This window comes from Ochlerotatus camptorhynchus, unplaced genomic scaffold, assembly GCF_037179485.1.
Source record: "Ochlerotatus camptorhynchus isolate MF236.1 unplaced genomic scaffold, CSIRO-AGI_Acam_v1.1 ptg000147l, whole genome shotgun sequence".
Lineage (NCBI taxonomy): Eukaryota > Metazoa > Arthropoda > Insecta > Diptera > Culicidae > Ochlerotatus > Ochlerotatus camptorhynchus.
In genome coordinates this window covers 326016-349021 of record NW_027040637.1, presented here as the reverse complement: position 1 = coordinate 349021, position 23006 = coordinate 326016, and the positions used below count along the sequence as shown (strand labels likewise).

Sequence of the window (23006 nt, the reverse complement as noted above, 5' to 3'; positions counted from 1 at the left end):
TACAGAGTCCTCCGGAATGACAATGTTGCCAAGGCTCTGTGTGGATGCGTGGTTTTTTTGTATGAAGTTCCTGTCATAGCGGTCAATGGCAGAGAGTGAGGCGAAATAGTCAGCCAATTCGTTGGCGATGGTGAGCGGGTCTCGTGTGAGGCCGCTTTGGAGGTGGAGGGCCATCCGCCTGGCCTTTCTTTTTCCGTTGAGGGCGTTGACCCGGCTCCACAACTCGGACGCCGTTTGGTTGGAGTTGATCCCCTCCAAAAATTCCTCCCAGCTACTTTTCTTGGCATCCCTGATGATTTGCCGGCACTCGTTTCGCTTGGAGCGGTAAAGCTCGGTGGCTCGTTCCTTGCCTGGGTGGTCTTGAATTCTTGCATGCTCGTCGCTGGGTGGTCAATGTATGCCTGCGTCACATTATCGTTGAAGAGTTTCCAGTCAGCTTGATCGTAGAGCCACCTGGGTCGCCTTGAGGTCTCTGGAGGATCATCTCCTAGCGAGATGATGATGGGGTAGTGGTCGCTCCCTGCTGGATCCTCGAGAGTTTTCCATAGGAGCCGCCCAGTAATCGCTGGACTAGCCGCGGAGATGTCGATCGTTGTTTCGTACTGGCCGCGAACGAAGGTGCTCGAGCCATCGTTGAGGGTCACTAGGTCGAGGGACTCTATGAGTTCCGCTATAGTGGAGCCACGGGGGTTTGCTTTGGCGCTCCCCCAGGAGGGGTGGTGACCGTTGACGTCACCGAGGAGTAGAAGAGGGCCGTCGATTAAGGCTAAAGCTCGTTGGAGCTTGTTCAGTAGGTCTGGGATTTTCCCGTGTGGCAGGTAGATGTTAATGACTGATAATGGAAAAGGGGATTCGACTTTAGCTCCCACGATTGGGAGATCGGTGTTAAGGTTGATGGGAGTGAATGGGATGCCATCAGCGATCCCGACGGCGACCGAGTGGTAAATGTTGCTTTGGCTGCAATTGTTGATCCAATGGAATTTGCTCGCAAGTGTGCGATTCATCTGTCACTTGGTAGTTGACCTACATCAGTTGCTTTGTTGTTTTTCATCCGACCGATCTCCTCAACTTCTTGGAGATCAAGATTGTCGTCTTCTGCGCGTGCTCCCAAGTCTGTTGCCGTTCAATCTTCATTTTCTGCTGCATCACCGTTGAGGTGGCATAGTACTGAGATGCTCGAACTGAATCGATAGTATTTTCTAATGATGATGTATTGTTATGTTATCGATTTCATCCACTTCATCCCACATAAATTTTATCCTCAAATCCACATCAACAAAAACAAAATCAAACTGTTTTATTCTTTTTCAACCATCTCTTTACTATTTTGTATGAATCCCTGTCTATTTTTTTTTTTGCATGATGTCATGAACATTCCTGCTTATCCTCCTGTCAATCCCGATCTATTCTTTTCATCCCACTCGCATGTCATAGCAGCGCAGCCAAGTCTTTTTTAAATAAACTGCATTTGAATACTAGGTGGGGTGAAAAGTAACCTCCTTGACCGCCAGAATGCGCTGCTACTGCAAAAAAGGTTATGATGCCTTGTAGAACCGGTGTAAACTAACGATTTTAAATTGGCTCACTACTTGACTAGCCTATTGGTCCCAAGCAAATCGATTAACGTGTCCCATTCTAGTCGAAATTCTAGTACTACACAATGTTTGTTTTGATTCGCTATGAAAGTTTGACAGATAAAATGAGGGGTTCGTAGATTTTCCTATGTTTCGAGGGGTGCATCGATTAGCTTAGGACCGCTGATAGTACCAGAGCTGAGCCACAAATTTGAGCACGTTTCTTCGGGACCTTCTGGTCTTACATCTATGCTTGTAGCATAGAGGTAACTGTAAGACTAGAAGATCCCGAAATAACGTGCTCAACTTTTTGGCTCAGCTCTGGTACTCTATTCGGTCCCAAGCTAGTCGATTCACCCCTCGAAACATAGGAAAAACCACTAACCCCTCATTTTATCTGTCAAACTTTCATAGCGAATCAAAACAAACATTGTGTAGTAGTAGAATTTCGACTAGAATGGGGTACGTTAATCGTTTGCTTGGGACCAATAGGCTAGTCAAGTAGTGAGCCAATTTAAAATCGTTAGTTTCGTATTGATTGTTGCTTGTAGTCCGTTCAAATTTCAGTGCGATACTGTTTTTAGTTTTGTTTTTTTTTTTTTGTTGTGTTTGGCATCATGTTGAGTATAGATAAAAACGATTTTCGTTCTCTCATAAAATATTACTTTTTTGAGAGGCAAAACGGTGAAGGAAACAAAAGAAAAGTTGGATAAATATTATGGGGCTAATGCTCCGTCAGATTACACCGTCAAATATTGGTTTCGAGAGTTTCGTGGTGGCCGCAACTCTACTACCGATCCGTGGTGGCAGCACCGACAAACCGACATGACACTTAATTCTGACTTATGCCCGAAAATCGTTAACGTCCGATTTAAATGTGCAGTGATCCGAACTGTCAAAACCATTGGATTTTTTGATCTAGATGAAAATAATTTGTTCAGAATAGATCAGACACGAACCAATTCATAAATATTACATGCGGTTTCATGGCTTAGCTAAATATTTCCCGCGAACACGGAGCCAGATGACAGTAGTGTGCGTTAGTCAGAAATTTTATTGATTTTGCTATGGTCATTCATGTCGGTTTGTCGGTGGTGGCAGGCCCTTCGATGCGGTTACAGAGGACAATGTCAAAAAATGGCATGAAATGATGTTGGCTGACCGGAAAGTGAAGGTGCGCGAGCTAGCAGATACCGCAAAGATTAGTACCAACAATCAATAGGAAACTAACGATTTTAAATTGGCTCACTACTTGACTAGCCTATCGGTCCCAAGCAAACGATTAACGTACCCCATTCTAGTCGAAATTCTAGTACTATACAATGTTTGTTGTGATTCGCTATGAAAGTTTGACAGATTAAATGAGGGGTTAGTGGATTTTCCTATGTTTCGAGGGGTGAATCGATTAGCTTGAGACCGAAGATAGTACCAGAGCTGAGCCAAAAAGTTGAGCACGTTTCTTCGGGACCTTCCTGTCTTAGAGTTGCCTCTATGGTATTACCATAGGGGTAACTCTAAGACTAGTAGGTTCCGAAGAAACGTGCTCAACCTTTTTGGCTCAGCTATGGTACTCTCTTCGGTCCCAAGCTAATCGATGCACCCCTCGAAATATAGAAAAATCCATGAACCCCTCATTTTATCTGTCAAACTTTCATAGCGAATCAAAACAAACATAGTGTAGTAGTAGAATTTCGACTAGAATGGGGTACGTTAATGGTTTGCTTGGGACCAATAGGCTAGTCAAGTAGTGAGCCAATTTAAAATCGTTAGTTGCGTATTGATTGTTGGTATTACTGTGCATTATTGGAGCGATTGAAGGCCGAAATCGCTGCAAAACGGCCTCACATGAAGCGAAAAACTGCTTCCGCATCCACCGTATTCGCCCGATTTGGCTCCCTCATACTATTATCTCTTCTCAAAAGAAGATGGCTCATCAATAAAAAAATCAGCTCATGTGAGGAAATCATCGACGCCGCGGAGGAGTATTTTGCAGAGGGATCATGAAGTTGGAAAATCACTGGAATAAGTGTATCGAGCTAAAAAAGGGCTAAAAAAAACATAAAAAAATTCTTCTCAAGGAGGTTACTTTTTACCCCACCTAGTAAGTATTTTTCGCGGATATCTCACGATTAGGACAGACTTGTGAAAATTTAAGAAAACCCCGACTTGGTAATTAGAAAATCTCGGCTTCGAGTTAAAAAAAATCTTGACTTCGTAAATGAGTTCAGGAAAAAGGCAGAGAATCTCAGAATAAGATTCAGGGCAAACAGTAAAGAGTTTCAAAGAATCTCGGCACGATATTCAGCGCAGGGGTTGAAACTGTTGACGTTTTTAACTACACTTGCTTCGTTGTCGTGCATGACAATCTGTTTGAATTCATACACTCATGCTCTACCGTCAGCTCTCTTACACAAAACAAAAACGGTAGAACAACATTCGAGCAAAAAAATATCAAATAACTATCATATGACATGTGTCTAATTCCTCAATTTGATGTAAATTAACCCATTTCTGATTAGAAATGTTATTACTAAGAGATCATTGCTTGCTATTTTCAGAATTCATACAAGCACTTCAGCAGCTTTTATTATGAGAAAAACTAAAATACATACATTCGTGACGGTCTTCGGCGACAGTGTAGTATGACAAAGTCAACCGATTATCACAGAAAATGTGTCGACTACGGTGACCGCTTACAAGACTGATTCAGAGATTCCAGGCTTGGGATTTAGATAATCTTAAATTAAAGTTTAGGGAATCCCAGCTTGGGTTTCTGGGGATGCCAGCAGAAATTGAAATACTTCCAGAATAGGATTCATCCAAGATTTAGAAAATTATGAAATCGAACTCAAAGAAGACCGTGGTGATTTTCATAATTTAAAAATGAGAAAACGAGAATCTCATACTACAGTTCTGTGAGTCTCAGAATATTAACAAGAGACTTCAGAGAATCGCAGAATACAATTTGTAGAATTCCTAAATGGGTTTCAGACAATCCAGAAGTGATGAATTTAAAAAAAAATAGAAAGAGGTTCAGGTGATAAAGAAACAGAAATCAGAAGATATCAACGTGGGGTTCATAGAATCTCAACAGCTGATTCAGGCAATCTGGAAATAAGATTTAGAAAATCCTAAAATACAATTTGTAAAATCGCAAAATGATCAGGACCTGATTAAGAATCGATTAAGCGGTGTGGAGCAAAAACGATATTTGGACCACCCTAATGCTGTGTTCAAATTGTAAGTAAGCCTCCCCTATTGTCGCATAATTAGCATACCCCTCTCCGTCATTTATGCATGGTCCCTTAAGGTCCGTTCAGACTATCTGATTTTGACCGCCGCCATAACGGAAAATCTGGTCGAATTTTGCTAGTTTTATACAGTGCTTGCACATATCAAAAGAACTGTCAATTTCGATTTCAAAACAAAACTGTATCAGGAATCAAAAGTAAATACTTCCATCATGAATTACCGGCAAATTGCTCTAGCTTCGGTAGGTGTATTAGCTTTTATTTTTTTTTTTAATAAAATGAGAAGGAGGAGGTGAACTTTGTGGAGTAGGATATGATTGCTCAGGAGGAACACCAGCAGGGATCTGGCTCATCTTGTCCTTCAAGAACTGTGATATGAAGACGAAAAAGAAATTCAAAACTTCGCCAGGATGTCGATACTAACTTTCGACAAACTAGTGAGAAAAGTTCTCTATAGATCTACATGATTCCTTGAGTTCTGAAAATTTCTGTTAAGAACTTAATTCTGCATATTTATCTGAAGTTTTGCTTATGTTTTCTGGTAAAATATATATAAAGATCAGCAAACTTTCCTGAAGATACGCAAATTTTTTGGTAGCTCTGCGGATTTTTTTTTGAAGTTGTGTGTTCTTCAGAAGTTCTGCAAATTTCTCTAAAAATCTACAAAGTTCCTGAATCCCTGCAGATTTAAGATTTTTAAAGATCAACAATTATCTCTGACCGTTTTCTAAGTTTCTAATTATCTACGAACTTCTCGAAAGTTTTGTATTTTTTCTGTAGATATTCATTGAATCTGCAAATATCTCTGAATACAATTCCCTGAAGTATAAAAAGTTTATCTGGAAATTTTTGAGCTTCCCGGAAGTTCTCTGACGATCTACTATTTGTTCTGAAATTGTGCAAGTATCTCTGAAGATCAGCGGACTTTCCTGAATTTCTGTAAACTTCTCTTGAAATCCAAGAATCGAAATAAAATTCAGAAAACTTATTTAAACATCTGCAGATTTTTCAGTAGATTTAGTAGTTCTACACTCTGAACTCTTCTGAAGTTCCGCAAATATCTTTGAGCATGAGCATGAGCATGATTGACCGCCCACGGATGCTGCTCTGTTATTACCAGATCAGCTGCAATTACACAGAGAACCAACAGATGATGTTTGGGACTAACATTCATCCTCAATGTGTAAGAGCTGGTGATCTAATATTTAGCAATACCAGCGCCGGCCGTGTCCGAATGCAGGTCAACTAGGGAATGGGAAGGAATGTGTTGACGTGGTACTCGCTGTGAAGGAAACCGAGAAATCCTCTGCGCTTCCACGAGACATCACTGGGATGTTGGATGTGGGGAAAGGATGCACGCACACGCAGGGATCGTTTTTGGTAGAGCGATTATAATACACAAACACACACACACACACACACACACACACACACACACACACACACACACGCGCGCGCACTCATCCAATTTCTATTTTTAGATCAGAACCCACACTGTGGTAAGTGATGCGATCGCTGTTAAAGAAGAATTTGTTTTTCATTAAAATCTAGTGGGTATAGAATAAGGCAAAGTAAGCAGAAACGGTAACCACTGAGCTACCGAGCCTCGTCATTAAAGTTCTGCAAATATCTTTAATGTTCTGTAAAGTTGTCTGAAGCTCCGTAGTTCTATTCTCAAGATCTAGGAAAAAAACTTGAGGCTCAATAAATTTCTCAGTAGACCTGCAAACTTCTCTGATGTTTTGTAAATTCCTTTGTAGGCTCTCGGGCTACTCTGAAGATCTGAAAATTTCCCTGAAGATCTTCTAAATTATCTAAAGTTCTCCAAATTTATCTGAACATATTTGAGCTTCCTTGAAGTTTTAAATGTCTTTTTCAAAATATACAAATTTCTCTGAAATCGTATAAATATTTTTTTAATCGCCGAATTTCCCTGAAGTTCTGCAAATTTCACTGAAGATTCATTAAAATTTCAGAAATTTTAATTTTTTTTAGAAAGTCTCCACACTTTCTTGAAGTTCTTAAAATTTATCTGAAGATCTATGACCATTCTTGTGATTTTTTCAGAAGTTCTGTATTTTTTTTTCAAAGTTCTGTAACTTCGTTCTGAAGATCTACGAACTTCACTGATGTTCAATATTTCTTCAGTAGATGTCCAAACTTCTGTGAAATTTTTTATTTTTCACTGTAGATTCTTGAACTGAAGTTCTGCAAATTTCCCTGAAGATTTGCAAAATGTCGCTTATAGTTTAACAAATTTAAATATTTTACCTTGCTTGAAGTTTTGAAGTTTTGAAATTTTTTGAACATTTATCAGAAGATCTATTGTACATTTTCCTGAATATGTGCAAATTTCTTGTAATTTCTGTAAAATTTTCTAAAGATTTGTAGCTCTGTTTTCAAGATCTACGAACTACCCTGAAACTCTATAAATTTCTCAGTAGATCTCCGAACCTTTCTGAAGCTTTAAAAAATCTTAGTAGGTTCTTAGACTTGCTGTCTGGCATGCTTATTCTTATATAATACATGCTTCGTATTATATAAACACTGTTTTGTTGACCAGGCCATGATAAAAGCCATTACGGTATCTTTCGGCCAATCACACTGGAAAATAAAAATCAGTCAAATCATACACAGGACAATATTTAATGGTGCAATCGGTTTACCTTGCTGCTGGATGCCATCAAAACACAAATAATGCGTTTTAGGCAGTTCAAATCCGTGAAATCTCGCGTAACATTTGAAAAAGGGCCTATGTCCAAAATGTAAACAATCCAGAAAATGAATTGTAAATTTTTCCGCAAGTATTTAATTCCTATATAAATAAATTGAAGTATTTTAGGCATTTATATTGTTCACATTAACAATAGTAACTATATCTCAGTACACAACATCCAAAACATGCGAAACGTCTTCAAAAATACATGAAAATCGATAAAAATTTAATATCACAGTAATAAGCCTTTTTGTGAATCTTTAAATGGTTAGGCCCTTTTTGTTAAGCCGTTGTGCTTGTCATCATAAATTGTAGGCCCTTTGCTAAGCCTTTTCTTAACGTCAAATAAATCATCGGCCCTGCCTCAAGCAGTAGGGCCTAGCTTTGATTTGAATTTTTTCAATCATCGGCCCTTCTACGTCGCTAGGCTTATGAATGGAGGTTAGGCCGTTTTAGCATGAATGATTGGAAAAATTTCGTGGATCGGCCGTTTTTAAAATCAAGTTATTTTTAATGATTTTTATCGATAATGCGGAACATTCCTATACGACTGGTAGCTAATTACCAGTGCTACAGAATGGTATCAAAAATCGGTTTGTTCACATTTTGATCATAGGCCCTATTCAAATGTTACGCGAGAAATCTTTGATTTTTTTAACCTCACTTGCGGCTACTTTACTGAACAAGTCGAATGAAAATTAAACACAAACCTATTTCGTTCGACAAATCAAACGTCAAATCTAATCATCATGTCGAAGAAGTCTGAACGCATTCGAATATTGCATCTGACAAAAATTATCGAGCAGTCCGCTCGAATCAGACCAACAAATCAGATAATCTAAACGCACCTTTAAACGCTGTCCAGACTGGAGAGTTATAACATGTTATAACGGTTGTCAAATAATTGCAACACAGAAACCACCATCAAGATAGCGCTATAACATGTTATAACTCTGTAGTCTGAACGTACTATAAGATAGGCGGGGAGGCGTCGGTTGTGGAAGCAAACCAACAAAGTAGCAAATCAAGATTTTCCAATTACCGTACAAGCACCATAATTTAAACAGTGCCTTATGATTGACAGCTTGATGTTTATTAAATATTGTCAGGCCGTTCGCAATGCTGAGTTTCACAATTGTTTTAAACTACTCGTCAATTCTATAATTTGAAACTGTCAAAAATAAAACTGCAACACGATCAGCGCAACGCACAGTTCTAAAAGATGTTTGTAATCATCAAGTTCCATAAACTGTACTGTTCTCTATGAAGTTCATAGATTTTTTTTGTGAAGCTCTTCGAAACATCTTTAAATACATCCAAAGAAATTTGAAACAGAGTTCCATTCGTGTTTCAAACTCGCTCAGAAATAAAACAGAATAGTCGAGCAGTTGCAAATCTGGTGCAAAATAGTGCTCGAATAATGAAACTGCAACTCAGCATTGCGAGAGGTGCGTTTCTGTTCTAGTTTCAAATTGAAACAGTCCTTATAAAATACAACAGCATTGCGAACGGCCTGAGATAAAACTGTATTTTTGTGTTTATTTATATATTCTCCTTAGCCTGATCTAGCAGATAATCATGTTCGTAATCCCTGTTTCAAAGAATAAAACGGGTAAATATCGAACTTTCCATAATAATTAACTCATTATTATGATTGCCAAGACTTAAAAATCTCTTAATTACCAACTGTGAAAATGCTCCAAGAAGGCAGGAGTAAATCTTAGTAAGACGAAAAATAATAATAATTTGGTGATCCAGGTGTATTTACTAAACATTATTCACCTATTAGTTTTCCATGATTAAAACAAAATCTTCTCTGTACAGTTTCATGGTGCTCCGGAACAGGAACTAGCTGGCAAGGACGGAGAAGATGACCTGCTGCAGCCCATGGGCTCAAAAATGCATAGCAGTCCTGCTGATCTAAACCCTCTTCATACTACCGATGAGGTAAGTAACTTTCCGACATTCTATTGATACAGCTGCTAGTTGATCACCTAATCAATCATCTTTCAAACCAGATTACCATTAAACGGGAAATCATTGTGGAAGATGATGAAATATACTACAACAGTGACGGTGAAGCTGTAGGTGTGCCAGCGCACTCCAAGGAGTATCAGCCTCGCAAGCATCTGCCGGAAGCCGGAAGCAGCAAAAAGTCAAACTATCGCATTATAATGACCGCCAACAACCGGGAACGGTTGGTCTTTCAAGGATATCTGTACTGTCGACATTTCAGTCGTCGGGATGGCTCGGTCCATTGGCGATGTCGGCTGGGTGGCTGCCAGGCAGCCGTAAATCTTAACGCTGATGATACGATAACTCATGCAAACTCGAATAAACACACCCATGGTGCGAATGCCCCATTCGAGGGTGACTGGGAAGAGGCCTCACAGTCGGTATCGTTTCCGCCGGAGGGTGAGGAGGAGATGTCTTTGGTTGATAGCTTTGGAGAGCAGTTTGGTGAGGACGAGATGAATCCAGATGATTCGAGCGTAAACTGCTCGGAATTGATCAGTGTAAGTGAAGATACTTTGAAGATTGTGCCAAACAAGAAGAAAGGTGCAACGCTGGTTCATCTCGGCTTTAAGTATTGCAAGCGGTACGTTAAGATGGACGGGTCGACGTTTTGGAAGTGTCGATCGAATAACAACAAGTGTTCGGCTGGTGTGTACGTGTATCCGGAAGCCAAAGTGAAGTACCATGGCACGCACAATCATGGTAAGGTGCTTGGTGATGGACAAGACACCGATATGGACAATGCAATGGATGAAGGAGTGCTACAGGCGTACACGATTGTTGAGGACGTGGAGAATGACGACGACGATGATGACGAGCCAGAGCAGGACTATAACGACGAAATGGCTGCGCTACTGACGCCCAGTGTCGAAGTGATGATGTCGGATGAGCAAAGGCTTGCAGGACAGGATTATGAAATAACGACGAATGTAAAGGGGCGCGAGTGCTTGATTTACGAAGGCCACCAGTATAGCAAAGATCGGGAGCGCTATGATGGTGCGGTGCTTTGGCGCTGCCGCCGGAATTATGACAAGTGTCGGGCGGTAGCTATCATTTATGCCGATGGGAGGATCGAAAAGTCCGGTGAACATCGTCATGAGACGGACAAACGGTACCTGGAGAGACAGGAACAAGGCAATGGCAGCCGAATGTTCCGCATTACGAAGAACCAAAGAGGTGAGTGTGTTTTTAGTTGATAAATTGTTGTAAATGTACATTATTTGTTTTGCTTGCAGGAAACGACGCCCTTGTGTTCGAAGGTCACCGTTTCAGCAAGGAGTGGTCTCGGGTGGATGGTTCGATTATCTGGCGATGTTCGTACAGGAGCGGCATGTGCCGGGTGAAGGTAGTACTCAACGCCGAAGGCTACATACATCGTATGGGTGTTGATCACGAGCATGATCATGAACAGACTGAAGCTCCGGTTACGGAAGAGTACTGCGATGAGGATGTGGAGATTGTTGATGATCCGCTGATCACTCCTGTCAGAAGTCAAACGAAATTGACCCTCCTGCCACCGATTCAGTGTCCAAACTTTACGGTTGAGCAACAAACCGCAGGTGGTTATCGTATAATCAAGAACCGGAAAGGATTCGAGGCATTAGTTTACGACGGATATCGGTATTGCAAGGTACGTGTCCGTCAGGATGGTTCCATCAAGTGGTTATGCAAAATGAACAAGAAGACCTGCAGAGCGGCGGTCGATTTGTTCCCAGATGGATCGATTGCCAAAGCTACTGAATATGATCATAATCACGAGAGGCCGAACGATATGGATACAATGGATGACGACGAGGAGGTAGAGCCAACTGGCCAGGAAATTACATACCCAATTGATCCTGAGGTGTTTGGTAGTAGCCAGTGGTATTATGTCAAGAATAGCAAGAACGGCATTAGTATGATCCACGCAGGTTATCGATACACGAAGAAGTGTGACCGAGTCGATGGCACTTCACTGTGGCGTTGCTCGGCCTCCCAGAGAGGATGCAAGGCGGGTGTCATTCTATTCCCTAATGATACCTTGGCGATGGTGGAAAACGCGGAGCATTCACATAAACCGAGCGAAAATATCAAACCCTCGGATTACGAGCCGGATTCGGAAGAGCAAGACAAATCGCAACCGGAAGTAATCGACATCAGTGAGCAAGATGAAGTCGGCAACGATTCGGAAATAAATATGCACTCGTTACTGCAGACTGTTTTAGGTGGAGATGACGTCACCTGGATGGGCGGTGAAGGCGTGAGTGAAGCCGATAACGATCAAGGACACGAATCCGTTTGGCACAATAGTTCTACCGATCGGCCGTACCCGCGACCAAAGAATGGGCCACCGGACTTCAGGATCATCAAAAATCGTCGCAACACGGACAGTTTGGTCCATCGTGGATATCGATACTGCAAAATCCGGGACCGGGTGGACGGTTCCATCCTGTGGACTTGCCAGATGAACAAAAAGACTTGCAAAGCTTCGGTTAACTTGGCAGTGGATGGCCGTGTTGAGGTGATCAATGCTGGACACAACCACGAGAAAACTGATCGTGACGATATAGGCGGCGGCAGCGGCGGTGGCGCCGATGTTTCGTATGATCAAAATATTTCTTATGACGTCAGCTCTGATGTGGGTAAGTTCTGTCACGTGGTTGTTGTTTGCAACACTACCTGGAAATAAATGAATTTATCTTGCAGATCTTACTATCGACGAAACAGTGGAAGAAGAACCTCAAGCACCACCACCAAAACATCCTGACTACTACTACAGTACGAACAAAAGCAATAATGAGTGCTTGATTCACAAAGGCAATCGTATGTGTAAGCGGTCCGAACGGCCAGATGGCACCACGGTATGGCGATGTTCGATGGGTGGAAATACTTGCATGGCTGGTGTGCTAATCCTTGCCGATGGTACACCGGAGGAAAATTCCATCAAGCACAATCATCAACCGTTGGTCGATTTGCCGCCGGAGATTGAGAGAGTTGCTAAATCCCTACCGGCGCCATTGGTGCAACCCATCAGTGAACCTAGCAAACCGACAGCTTACAAGCGCCAAGGCGATTCACTCGAATGGGATGGTTTCCAGTATCGTAAGATCAAAGAACTACCGGATGGTTGTATAATTTGGATTTGCCACGTAGACAGCTGTCGAGTGGCTGTGAAGATGCTTCCAACTGGCCAGCTCAAGATGCTTAGCGAATCCGAACATAACCATACGGTATCTGGTCAATCATTGTCGCAAGTTACTCCTAGTGCTGCTTCGGTTAAACCGTCATCGTCGACGCCCTCGTCCTCTGATGGCAAGGGTCGCGCCTATCGGTTATTCAAAAACCAAAGAGGTCAAATGACGCTACTCTACCAAGGGTATCGCTATTCCATCCGCAACAGGAACCAGGACGGAAGTTCGTCGTGGAAATGTCGATCGAACAGCAGCTGTCGTGCCATCATTTTCCTCATGCAAGACGATCGCATTGTACAGGGTAACAACAATGCCGAACACAACCATGGACCCAACTGGGAATCCACCAAGAAACTCGAATCCATCGTACCGACCCGAGTTAACCCATTGTACGATTATCTGAACATTATCCCGGGAGGAAGCAACCGACCTTCTCCTGCACCGAAAACGCCGGATCCAACCAGTAGTGCTTCAACCGTCGCTCAAGCTGCCACTGCGCCCGATGCAGTCAACTACGGACGAAATGTTGTCGAGCATAAGGGATTCTACTATCGGTTGATCGTACGCAAGAAGAATGGCCGAGAGTACTGGCGATGTGTTCACTTCAAGAGCCGTTCCTGCCGGGCAGCGCTCTTCTGCAGAGATAACGGTACGATTGTGACATCCAGCAATGGCAAGGAACACAATCACAAGGGAGGAGCGGAGGGCAGACCGCTTCCATCAAACTCGTATTCAGCAGCGGTAAGTTTCCAGGGCACTGCCCCATTTCGCATAACGCCGTTTGACATAATGGACATTGGGTTGACTGACGTTTTTCATAATGGCCATTTGGCATAAATGCTTAACAAAATTACTTATACCGATAAATAGAAATTCACCCTTATTCCCATTTAGGGGTAGACGGGGCGCGATCGCCACCCGAGCAAGATGAGGACCCTTAAAGTTTACATCAAAAATCTTATATTTTTAGAAACTGCACATACCTTTGTACATTTCAACAATGATGCTAAGATGCAACGTTCCAAAAATGATTTAGAAATATTCAATAACTAGGCATCAAAAAACTGATAAAAATGTGCCACCCAAAAAATGCTGCCTTAGAAGTTTCACGCTAAGGCTTCCTAAGAGTATCACCTCAAGCGTCATTTATTACAACTTTCAATTAATTTTTCAACCTGGTGCTGGTATTTTGTTTTGATAAACTAAATATTATAAATCTATAAAATTAAAAAAAAAAAAAGATCATAAAAACAGCTTCTGGTAAAGGTGCGCGTCTTGCCTCGTAGGGGTGCTCATCTTGCCCCGGGGTATCTTAGAACGGTGTGAAAAAGTTACTTTTCTAATTTAACAAAAAAAATCGAAAATTTAATACATTAAATTGTATTAATGCGTTGGTGCTAGAACCGTTTCATAACACTTACCCGAAAATAATAATTTTAGGAGATATTTCCTTCTTTAAAACATGAGCAGTACTTTCGGGTTGTAGGTACTGTACTACGAATGCTGTTTTAATTTAAAAATTTAAGATCTAAAAATATACTTTGGGAGAATTTGTGAGTTCTTGGATTTGAAAGTTAGATGAGAAATCAGAATCTAATATTTTAGAGAAGACATTTAAACATGAGCAGCTTCGAGAACTTTGGAATATTCCGAAATTCTAGTAGGGGAATTTACATAGTCTCGGTAATGTAAGCAGCGTATAGGCTGCTATAGGCTTTTTCTAGACGTAACGCACCCATATGCACTGTTTGTTTGTTTACATTCAACTACTGCCATTCCAATTAATCCAAAAATGTTTTAAAGCTCTTTTACAACGTAGTTTAAGATGCTAATTTCAAATAACAGACTAAAGTGGTTATTTTTATACGATAGATGGAGGAGATGAAAGTCTAGAGTTGATAGTTCCGTTAGAGTACGGCAGTGTGAAAATTGCATATAGATAGTAGATAGCGAGCTAGGACAACTTTAAAGGAAGGTACAAATCGATTTTTTCATCTCTCTTTACCAAACTCCCCCTTTGGAGAGGGATGGTGAGAGGTGTCGTGTAATATAATAATATATAATATTCGTTCGGCATAAGTGTAACACTGAAATTGTTTAAATTTAAATGCTGTTCAATAACACAAGCATAGAGACGGGAGTACTATGAAAGGCCGAAAACACAGAAGGCCGAAATACACAAAAGCTCGGGAAAGTGACAAAGTGGACCGTCCACTTTGTCGCTTTCCCGATTCGGGCTTTTGTTAATTTGTTTTTAATAAATTAAATTACGTTATTAAAGTAAAGTTACAATAATTATTATGCTGCATCTTCGAAATAAAATATAATGGAAGCTACTTAATAGCCATTCGATTTCCGTAACGAAAATAAAAAAAAAACTTAAAATTTGGCTTCGTTTTTTGTGAATGCGGACAAATCAACTGACTCAGTTGTATGAGCAGAAAGGCTTCAGATGCTGAAGGAGAGAGAAAGTGATAGTTAGTTTTATTTTTCCAGATGTTTGAGTATTCAATGACGATGATGGCTTCGTTCAAGATGAAATTCAATATGGGAGGTGTTCTCAAATCGAAAATTGTCATTAGCAGCGTTATTGCTCTTGGTCCGTCTTGTTGAACGTTCTAGTTACACACATTCAACTACTTGCGCAACTCGCTACCCAATCAGAATATTGTGTATGCGTAAATAAACCGTTCACCTCTATCGCATCTATCATTTCCTTACCCTTCTCTTACCCGAAGCTTACCACTTTACTGGTTTTTCCAAAAAGTCAGCAAGTGAGAAAACCTCTATATCTAATTTCATCTTGGCTTCATTTTTTTTGTGAATGAAAACCATTAAACGAGCCGAGTCAGTTGTGCGAGCAGAAAGGTTAACAGATTGTTTGGATGCGGTTTTCAACGAATTCGGCTTGTGATAAATTTTCGGCCTTTTTGGTTTTCGGTATTTCTGGCTTTCGGCATTTTGTGGTACCTTAGAATATTTTCGACCTTTTGTGTTTCGGCTTTTTGTGCTTCGGCCTGTTGTTTTTTTTTTTTTTTTTTTTTTTTAACTCTTTATTTGCTCCAAATTCAAAATAAATTACATTTCATTTTAACCTAGGTGCTCCAGTTACTGCAGTAACGTACCAGCCTTAATTGTTATGATATATATCTAAGTGTTTTTACATTGTTCATGTCTTGGCAATTCAGTATTTTAAACAGGTTTTTTAACCTGCATGTCAGTATAACAATTGATATCTTAAAACTAAACACTAAAACTAAATCTTATCTAAGTATAAAGGGAATTAATCGTTGCAATTGAGGATTGCAACGATTTTTGCCTGAAATTATTAATTATTTTGTTGGACATTTGTGCTAAAGTCTCAACATTCGAAATTCTATGTACTTCGGTTGTACTGTACCAGGGAGGCAAACTTCAAAAGAGAAAATATCTAAACTTTTCTGCAGTCTGCTGCAAATAACACGAAGACTTCTTCCTTTAGCGGAAATGCCTGTGTCATCAGCGAACAAAGATTTGTGGCAACCCTGAGGCAAATCAGGGAGGTCCGAAGTGAAAATGTTATACAATATAGGCCCAAGAATGCTACCCTGAGGAACTCCTGCCCTAACAGGTAGTCGATTAGATTTGGAATTTTGATAATTTACTTGAAGAGTTCTGTCAGTTAAATAATTTTGAACTAATTTCATAATATAAAGTGGAAAATTAAACTTTTTCAATTTAGCAATCAAACCTTCATGCCAAACACTGTCGAATGCTTTTTCTATGTCTAGAAGAGCAACTCCAGTTGAGTGGCCTTCAGATTTGTTTGAACGAATTAAATTGGTAACTCTTAAGAGTTGATCAGTAGTTGAATGCCCATGGCGAAATCCAAACTGCTCATCTGCAAAAATTGAGTTCGTATTGATGTGAAGCATCATTCTATTCAAAATTATCTTTTCAAAAAGTTTACTTATTGAAGAAAGCAAACTTATTGGACGGTAGCTAGAAGCTTCAGCTGGATTTTTATCCGGCTTCAAAATTGGAACAACTTTTGCATTTTTCCATTTATCAGGAAAGTATGCCAAATGGAAACATCTGTTAAATAATTTTACCAAGAAAGACAAGGTACTCTCTGGGAGTTTTTCGATGAGGATATAGAAAATTCCATCATCACCTGGAGCTTTCATATTTTGAAAATTTTTAGTTATAGACCTTACTTCGTCCAAATCAGTCCCCCAGGAATCATCAAAAATATTTTCCCGAGAGAAAATATTCAGAAAATCCCGAGCAACCTGATTCTCAATAGGACTAGTAAGACCCAAACTGAAATTATGGGAACTCTCGAATTGCTTAGCAAGTTTCTGAGCTTTTTCCAAATTTGTGATCAAAATTTTACCACCTTCTTTAAGCGCTGGAATAGGCTCTTGAGGTTTTTTCAAAATTTTTGTGAGTTTCCAAAAGGGTTTGGAACTCGGGTCTAATTTAGAAATATTATTTTCAAAAGTTTTGTTCCTCAGGGCAGAGAATCGCTTTTTAATTTGTTTTTGCAAATCCCGCCAGATAACTTTCATGGCAGGATCGCGTGTTCTTTGATATTGTCTCCTACGGACATTTTTAAGACGGATCAAGAGCTGAAGATCATCGTCTATTATAATTGAATCGAATTTAACCTCGCATTTTGGTACTGAGGCAGCTCTTGCTTCAACTATAGAAGTAGTCAGAGATTCAAGAGCATAATTAATTTCATCTTTGGTTTGCAAAGGAATGTTTGGATCGAAGTTATATTCCATAAATGTTCGATACTGCTCCCAATCAGCTCTATGGTAATTGAAAGTAGAGCTGTTGGGATTACAAATTATTTCTTGGGATATTTCAAAAGTTACTGGAAGGTGATCAGAACCGAAGTCAGCATGGGTAACCAATTGGCTACAAAGTTGACATGAATCAGTTAAGACCAAATCAATAGTGGAGGGATTTCTTGCAGAAGAAAAGCATGTTGGGCTGTTTGGATATTGAATAGTGTAATAACCTGCAGAACAATCATCAAACAGAATATTACCATTGGAATTGCTTTGAGCATTATTCCATGAGCGGTGTTTTGCATTAAAATCACCAATAATGAAGAATTTAGACCTATGACGGGTAAGTTTCTGGAGGTCACCCTTGAGAAAATTCTTTTGCTGGCCTACGCATTGGAATGGCAAATAGGCAGCTATAAACGTAAGTTGTCCAAATTTTGTTTCAACAGAAACCCCCAAAGTTTCAAAAACTTTGGTTTCAAATGAAGAAAGAATTTTATGTTTGATTCGTCTATGAATAATGATGGCAACGCCACCACAGGGTCCATCAAGACGATCATTTCTATAAATCAAGTAATTTGCGTCCTTCTTAACCTTATGGGCAGGTTTAAGGAACGTTTCAGTTATAACGGCAATATGCACGTTATGAACTCTCAAAAAGTTAAATAGCTCGTCTTCATTATCTTTAAGAGATCGAGCATTCCAATTTACAATATTTAATGCTTTAAAATCCATTACTGAATTTTAAAGTCATGACAATATTATTTGCAAATTTTACTCCAGTTTGAATAGCATCAAACATGGAGTTAGATTTAAGCATATCAGAAATCATGTCAATTAATGAATTCTGTAAAAATTCCATTTTGGGGGCAGTAATGCTTTCTAAGTCAAAATTGTCAAAATTTCCGTTAGAACGTTGGTTAGTATTTTGATTTCTACCCGCTGCAATAGCAGCATAGGTAGCTCCATTAACTCGCTGAACATTGTTAGCAGCGAGGGGAGTAGGTACAGATGAAACATTTGAAGCAGGGGAGATATTTGTACCAACGGGTACGAATGTAGAATTTGTTCCTCGCTGACCGTTGTTAACAGCAGAGGAATTTGTACCTGGTCGGAAACGTGGAGCGTTTCCTACCTGACGGTTAGAACGAGATTGTAGGATCGCTTTGCGAGTCTTACATTCCCAAAAATTGGATTTGTGGTTTTCACCACAATTTGAACATTTAAATTTCTTAGGATCTTCCTTCACAGGACAGTCGTCCTTTGCGTGAGAGGAATCACCACAATTCATGCATTTAGCTGGCATGTAGCAATTTTTAGTTCCGTGACCCCATCCCTGGCACTTACGGCACTGGGTGAGGTTTTGGAAATTTCCTCCAGTCTTCCTGAAGTGTTCCCACTTCACTCGGACATGGAGCATAAGGCTAGCTTTTTCTAAGGCCTTAAGGTTGTTTAGTTCACTAGACTTGAAGTGAACTAAATAAAAATCATTAGAAATCCCGTTGCGCGAATCGCCAGGACGGGATTTCATTTTCATTTTGATTACTTGGAGTGGCACAACTCCAAGTAATTTTGCCAGTTCATCTTTGATCTGATCCAGGGATTCACCACTGGGCAGTCCTTTCATGACAACCTTGAACACACGTTCAGTTTTGGTGTCGTAAGTAAAAAATTTGTGCTTCTTCTCAGTAAGATACTTGAGAAGACATTTAAATCCGTCCAAGGTTTCAGCCAATACACGGCATTCACCCCGACGTCCAATTTGTAGTGAAAACTTAACTTTCACGAAATTCAAAAGTTCCATGCGAAGAGCATGGAAATCGGTAGTGGTTATCACAATAGGGGGCATCTTTTCCTTCTTGGCATTAAGCCGGGAAAGTTTACTAGAATTTTTCTTGGATGATGGATCATTCTCATCATCCGTGAGCAAATCAAATTGATTACTCAAATTAATTTCATCAGAAGGGGGGTCAAGAGTTTGCCCCTTTCTTTTGCGTTTAGGCGCCATGGCGGCAGTAAATTTTTATCCAAATCGACTTCCAAGCAGATTACTATAAGATTCTGAAGGATCGAAGAGGAATTTTCCAAATCGATATCCAAGAAGGATTACCTCGGGTAGGGTCCAAACAAGGATCGAAGAGGAATAAGAGTTGAACAAGGTAGAAATTTTTTACAGGTTGAGCACTGAAAAGTGCTGTTTAAATTTGTTGTAGCTTTAGGTAGTAGTAACACACTGTTCGGCCTGTTGTGATTCGGCCTTCTGTACGGGTCCCATAGAAACATGGTAAAATACGAAGCATCGGACATTTACTTAGGAAATTAAATAAAAATATGGATTTTGATTTCATTTGTTGCACGAAGTATCAGGAGCAGTGATAAAGCCCCAATAGTTTTTAACACTACACGTTATATCAAAACTACCCAAGTTTGGGTAGAATCCAATTGATCGGTCAAAACTGGACCTACCCAAAAATGGGTAAACATGCATTTACCCAAATCTGGATAAACGTACCTGCGACAGAAACTCGGTAACGGTTACTCAGATGTTGACATTTGATAAAAGGTTTACCCATTTTAATAAAAATTAGATGATATGACCACTGCAGTAGCTCTATCAAACATAACCTCACCCGACTAGCTCCTCTAGCCTATTATTGATTATTGAGGTCGTATTGTCGGAAAAATATGAACTACGGAACAGTGTTGGCAAAATATCAAAAAATCCAATCTCACCAACGCCCAAGATCACGCTTGATTTTCGTAGACAAAAATCAACAAACAAACATCTGCGGTTGATTTGCAAGCTGTGATATCGCAGCTCGGAATATCAAGCAAACCAAACTTACCAACTGCAAATCTCATTAAACTGTGGTGAGATTGAGTTTAATAATTTTTCCTTTACACTCGAATGCAACCGAAACTTCCATAACGGATTGCAGCAGTCCCTTCGTGTCTGCCATCGGTGAAGATTAAAAATAGATAGCAAACTATGCTTTCTCTTTCTAAGAAAACGATGTACAACGGAATCATTTTTGTGTCGGATCAACTCTCAGCTTGATTTTTGCATGCTGTGAATAGTATCGCAATATCATAGGAGCTTGTAAAATCAATATCAAGCATGATATTTTGATCCAATATCACGCGTGATATTGAGAGCGTATGAGAGCGGAAAAATATAATATGATTGGTGATTTTGCCAACACTGCTACGGAATAGGACATTGAAATACCCAAAAAAAAAACGATACCGTTACAAATGCTAACCATTTATTGAGATTTAATTTTAAATGAGATCTATAAATTAGGAACTACAACAAACATTTAGCATCGAGAAAAGCGTCACAGAATATCTCGATAACCTAGAATTAGGAGAATGTTCAAAGTCCAGAAACTAATAAGCTTTTGGAAAATTTCGATTAGAACTATTTACCCAGAATCTGGGTAGATTCTACTCATCAGAACAAAACTAGTTTACTCAGATTTTGACAACTCCTTACTGGATACAAGAATGGGTGCCATACACCCAGTCACTGGGTAGATTCAGAATAGCGTGTAGAAAGAAATGTTCATGTTTGAAAGGTTTGAAAGAAAGGAAAATCTTTATTGAAAGCACGCAAGTGGGGCACAATTGGCAGTGACGGGGAAGTTCCCAGTGGGATGGAGGTGCTAGTGTAGAGCTAACGGTATTATGATGTTATTTTTGCGTGGGGCACGTTTGTCTAGTATGAGTTTGACTGTCGCATTAATGGCCGTTCGCTCATTTTCAACTTCTATTCAATTTTCATACTGCCGTACTCTAGCGGAACTATCCACCTACCCTCTTCAGAACTTTCTCTAGCTAATAAATTACCACACTAAAGCTTCATGTTAGATAGCATTTCCAACCAACTCATCAAACGGTAGTTATGAAAAACAACCATTATGCCAAACGGGATAGAGCCGTTTCCTGACCTTTGCAGTCTACCTATTCAATAATTACATATACACGTTTGTATCTGCTTACTTGCTAGACCAAGCCATCATCATCAATGGGCTTGCTGGAGGCAGCCAGGTCGGCGATCCAACCTTCTCCACCGGATGAGGTGCAGCTTACTGAATGTGACGAGGAACGCTACATCGATCACGGTGAATACGTGATCGCCAAAAATCGCAAAGACCAGAATACCCTGATCTACAAGGACCGACGATACTACCTGTCCTACAATCGAAGCGATGGGTCGGCAGTGTGGCGTTGTGCTCACCGGAAGCGCTATAAATGCTACGCTTATGTGAGACTCCGTCCGGATGGACGCTTGCTGAGTACCGGTGAGCAAGATCATTCCCATACGCTGAAAACCGAGCAAAATCCTCCGGCTGCCGAATTGAAACAGGTTAGAAACTACAAAATCGTCAAGAATCGTGTTGGAAACGATATTTTGATCCACGAAAATCACCGCTTCCGACTGAATTACCAAAGAAATGACGGAACCACCCACTGGCGATGCGTTTGGGCCAGAAGTAATCACTGTTCCGCGGGTGTGTATCTGTTCGCCAACGGAATCTTGAAGAATGCTGCAAATGAATCGGCGATCGTTCACAATCATCCTCCACCGAGTCAAGTGCGGAAGGCAGTCGGTGTAAACGCAACTACCGAACCAAAGATAGCACCGCCTCGATCCCAGTCAAGTTCAAGCGGTGCAGCCAGTCGAACCATACCCGAAGACGAAGGAATCACCGACTTTAGGTTTGCTGAAGAAGGTTCCAACAAGATACTCACCTGCCGTGGCTACCGCTATTGGTACACGTGGATACGTAAGGATGGCAGCATTTACTATCGCTGCGCCGAGGTTAAGAAGCTTCAGTGCCCTATGGGAATTTTGCTCCTATCGAATGGAAAGCTAGTACGCGCAGGAGATCAGTGCCATAATCATGATCCTAGTCGAGAGGAAGGAGATGATGAATTCCTCGGTTTCCCATTGGAAGTACACAAGCAAACTCCGGAGGAACCACAAACACAAGAGGAAGTGGTGGAACATTATTCGCCATTAGTCATACCTCAAGGTGGTGATAGTGACTACAAGATTGCCAAGACATCTCGCGGTGAATCGTTGATCTACCAGGGATACCGCTATTGGGCAAAAAATCGCTTGGCCAATGGAATAGTATCGCTGTGCTGCACTCGAAAGAAGATGAAGAAATGTCCGGCCATGCTACGGCTGTTGACGAACGGACGGGTGATAGATCCGCTCGGTGCCGGCCATACACATCCACCAAACATCGAAGGAGGAGGTGATATCACGATGCAACCAGTCTCGGTCACCGTAACTTCTGTTAATCCGAAACCAACCATTGTCCTCAAGGAGCCGGTGATGGTCAAACCATCAATCCCACCGGGACAGCTGCCGGCTTTGACATTCAATGAGGAATCCGATGACGATGCCGAGGGAGGTGACGAATCCATCATCGGATCGAAAAGGTGATTAAACACAAAATAACTTAATTTAATAATTTTATAACTGAATT

The 23006-nt window shown here is 40.6% G+C and overlaps 1 protein-coding gene across 1 annotated transcript in view; it reads left to right on the top strand.

Annotated features, from left to right (window-relative positions):
* LOC135701021 (uncharacterized) overlaps positions 1 to 23006 on the top strand; it is a 33794-nt gene that overhangs the window by 8859 nt on the left and 1929 nt on the right. Inside the window, exons 3-7 of the mRNA XM_065221724.1 lie at positions 9366 to 9488; positions 9560 to 10733; positions 10793 to 12178; positions 12243 to 13468; positions 21515 to 22959. Of these exons, the coding sequence (XP_065077796.1) occupies positions 9366 to 9488; positions 9560 to 10733; positions 10793 to 12178; positions 12243 to 13468; positions 21515 to 22959 (5354 nt within the window). The remainder of the gene's footprint in view (positions 1 to 9365; positions 9489 to 9559; positions 10734 to 10792; positions 12179 to 12242; positions 13469 to 21514; positions 22960 to 23006) is intronic.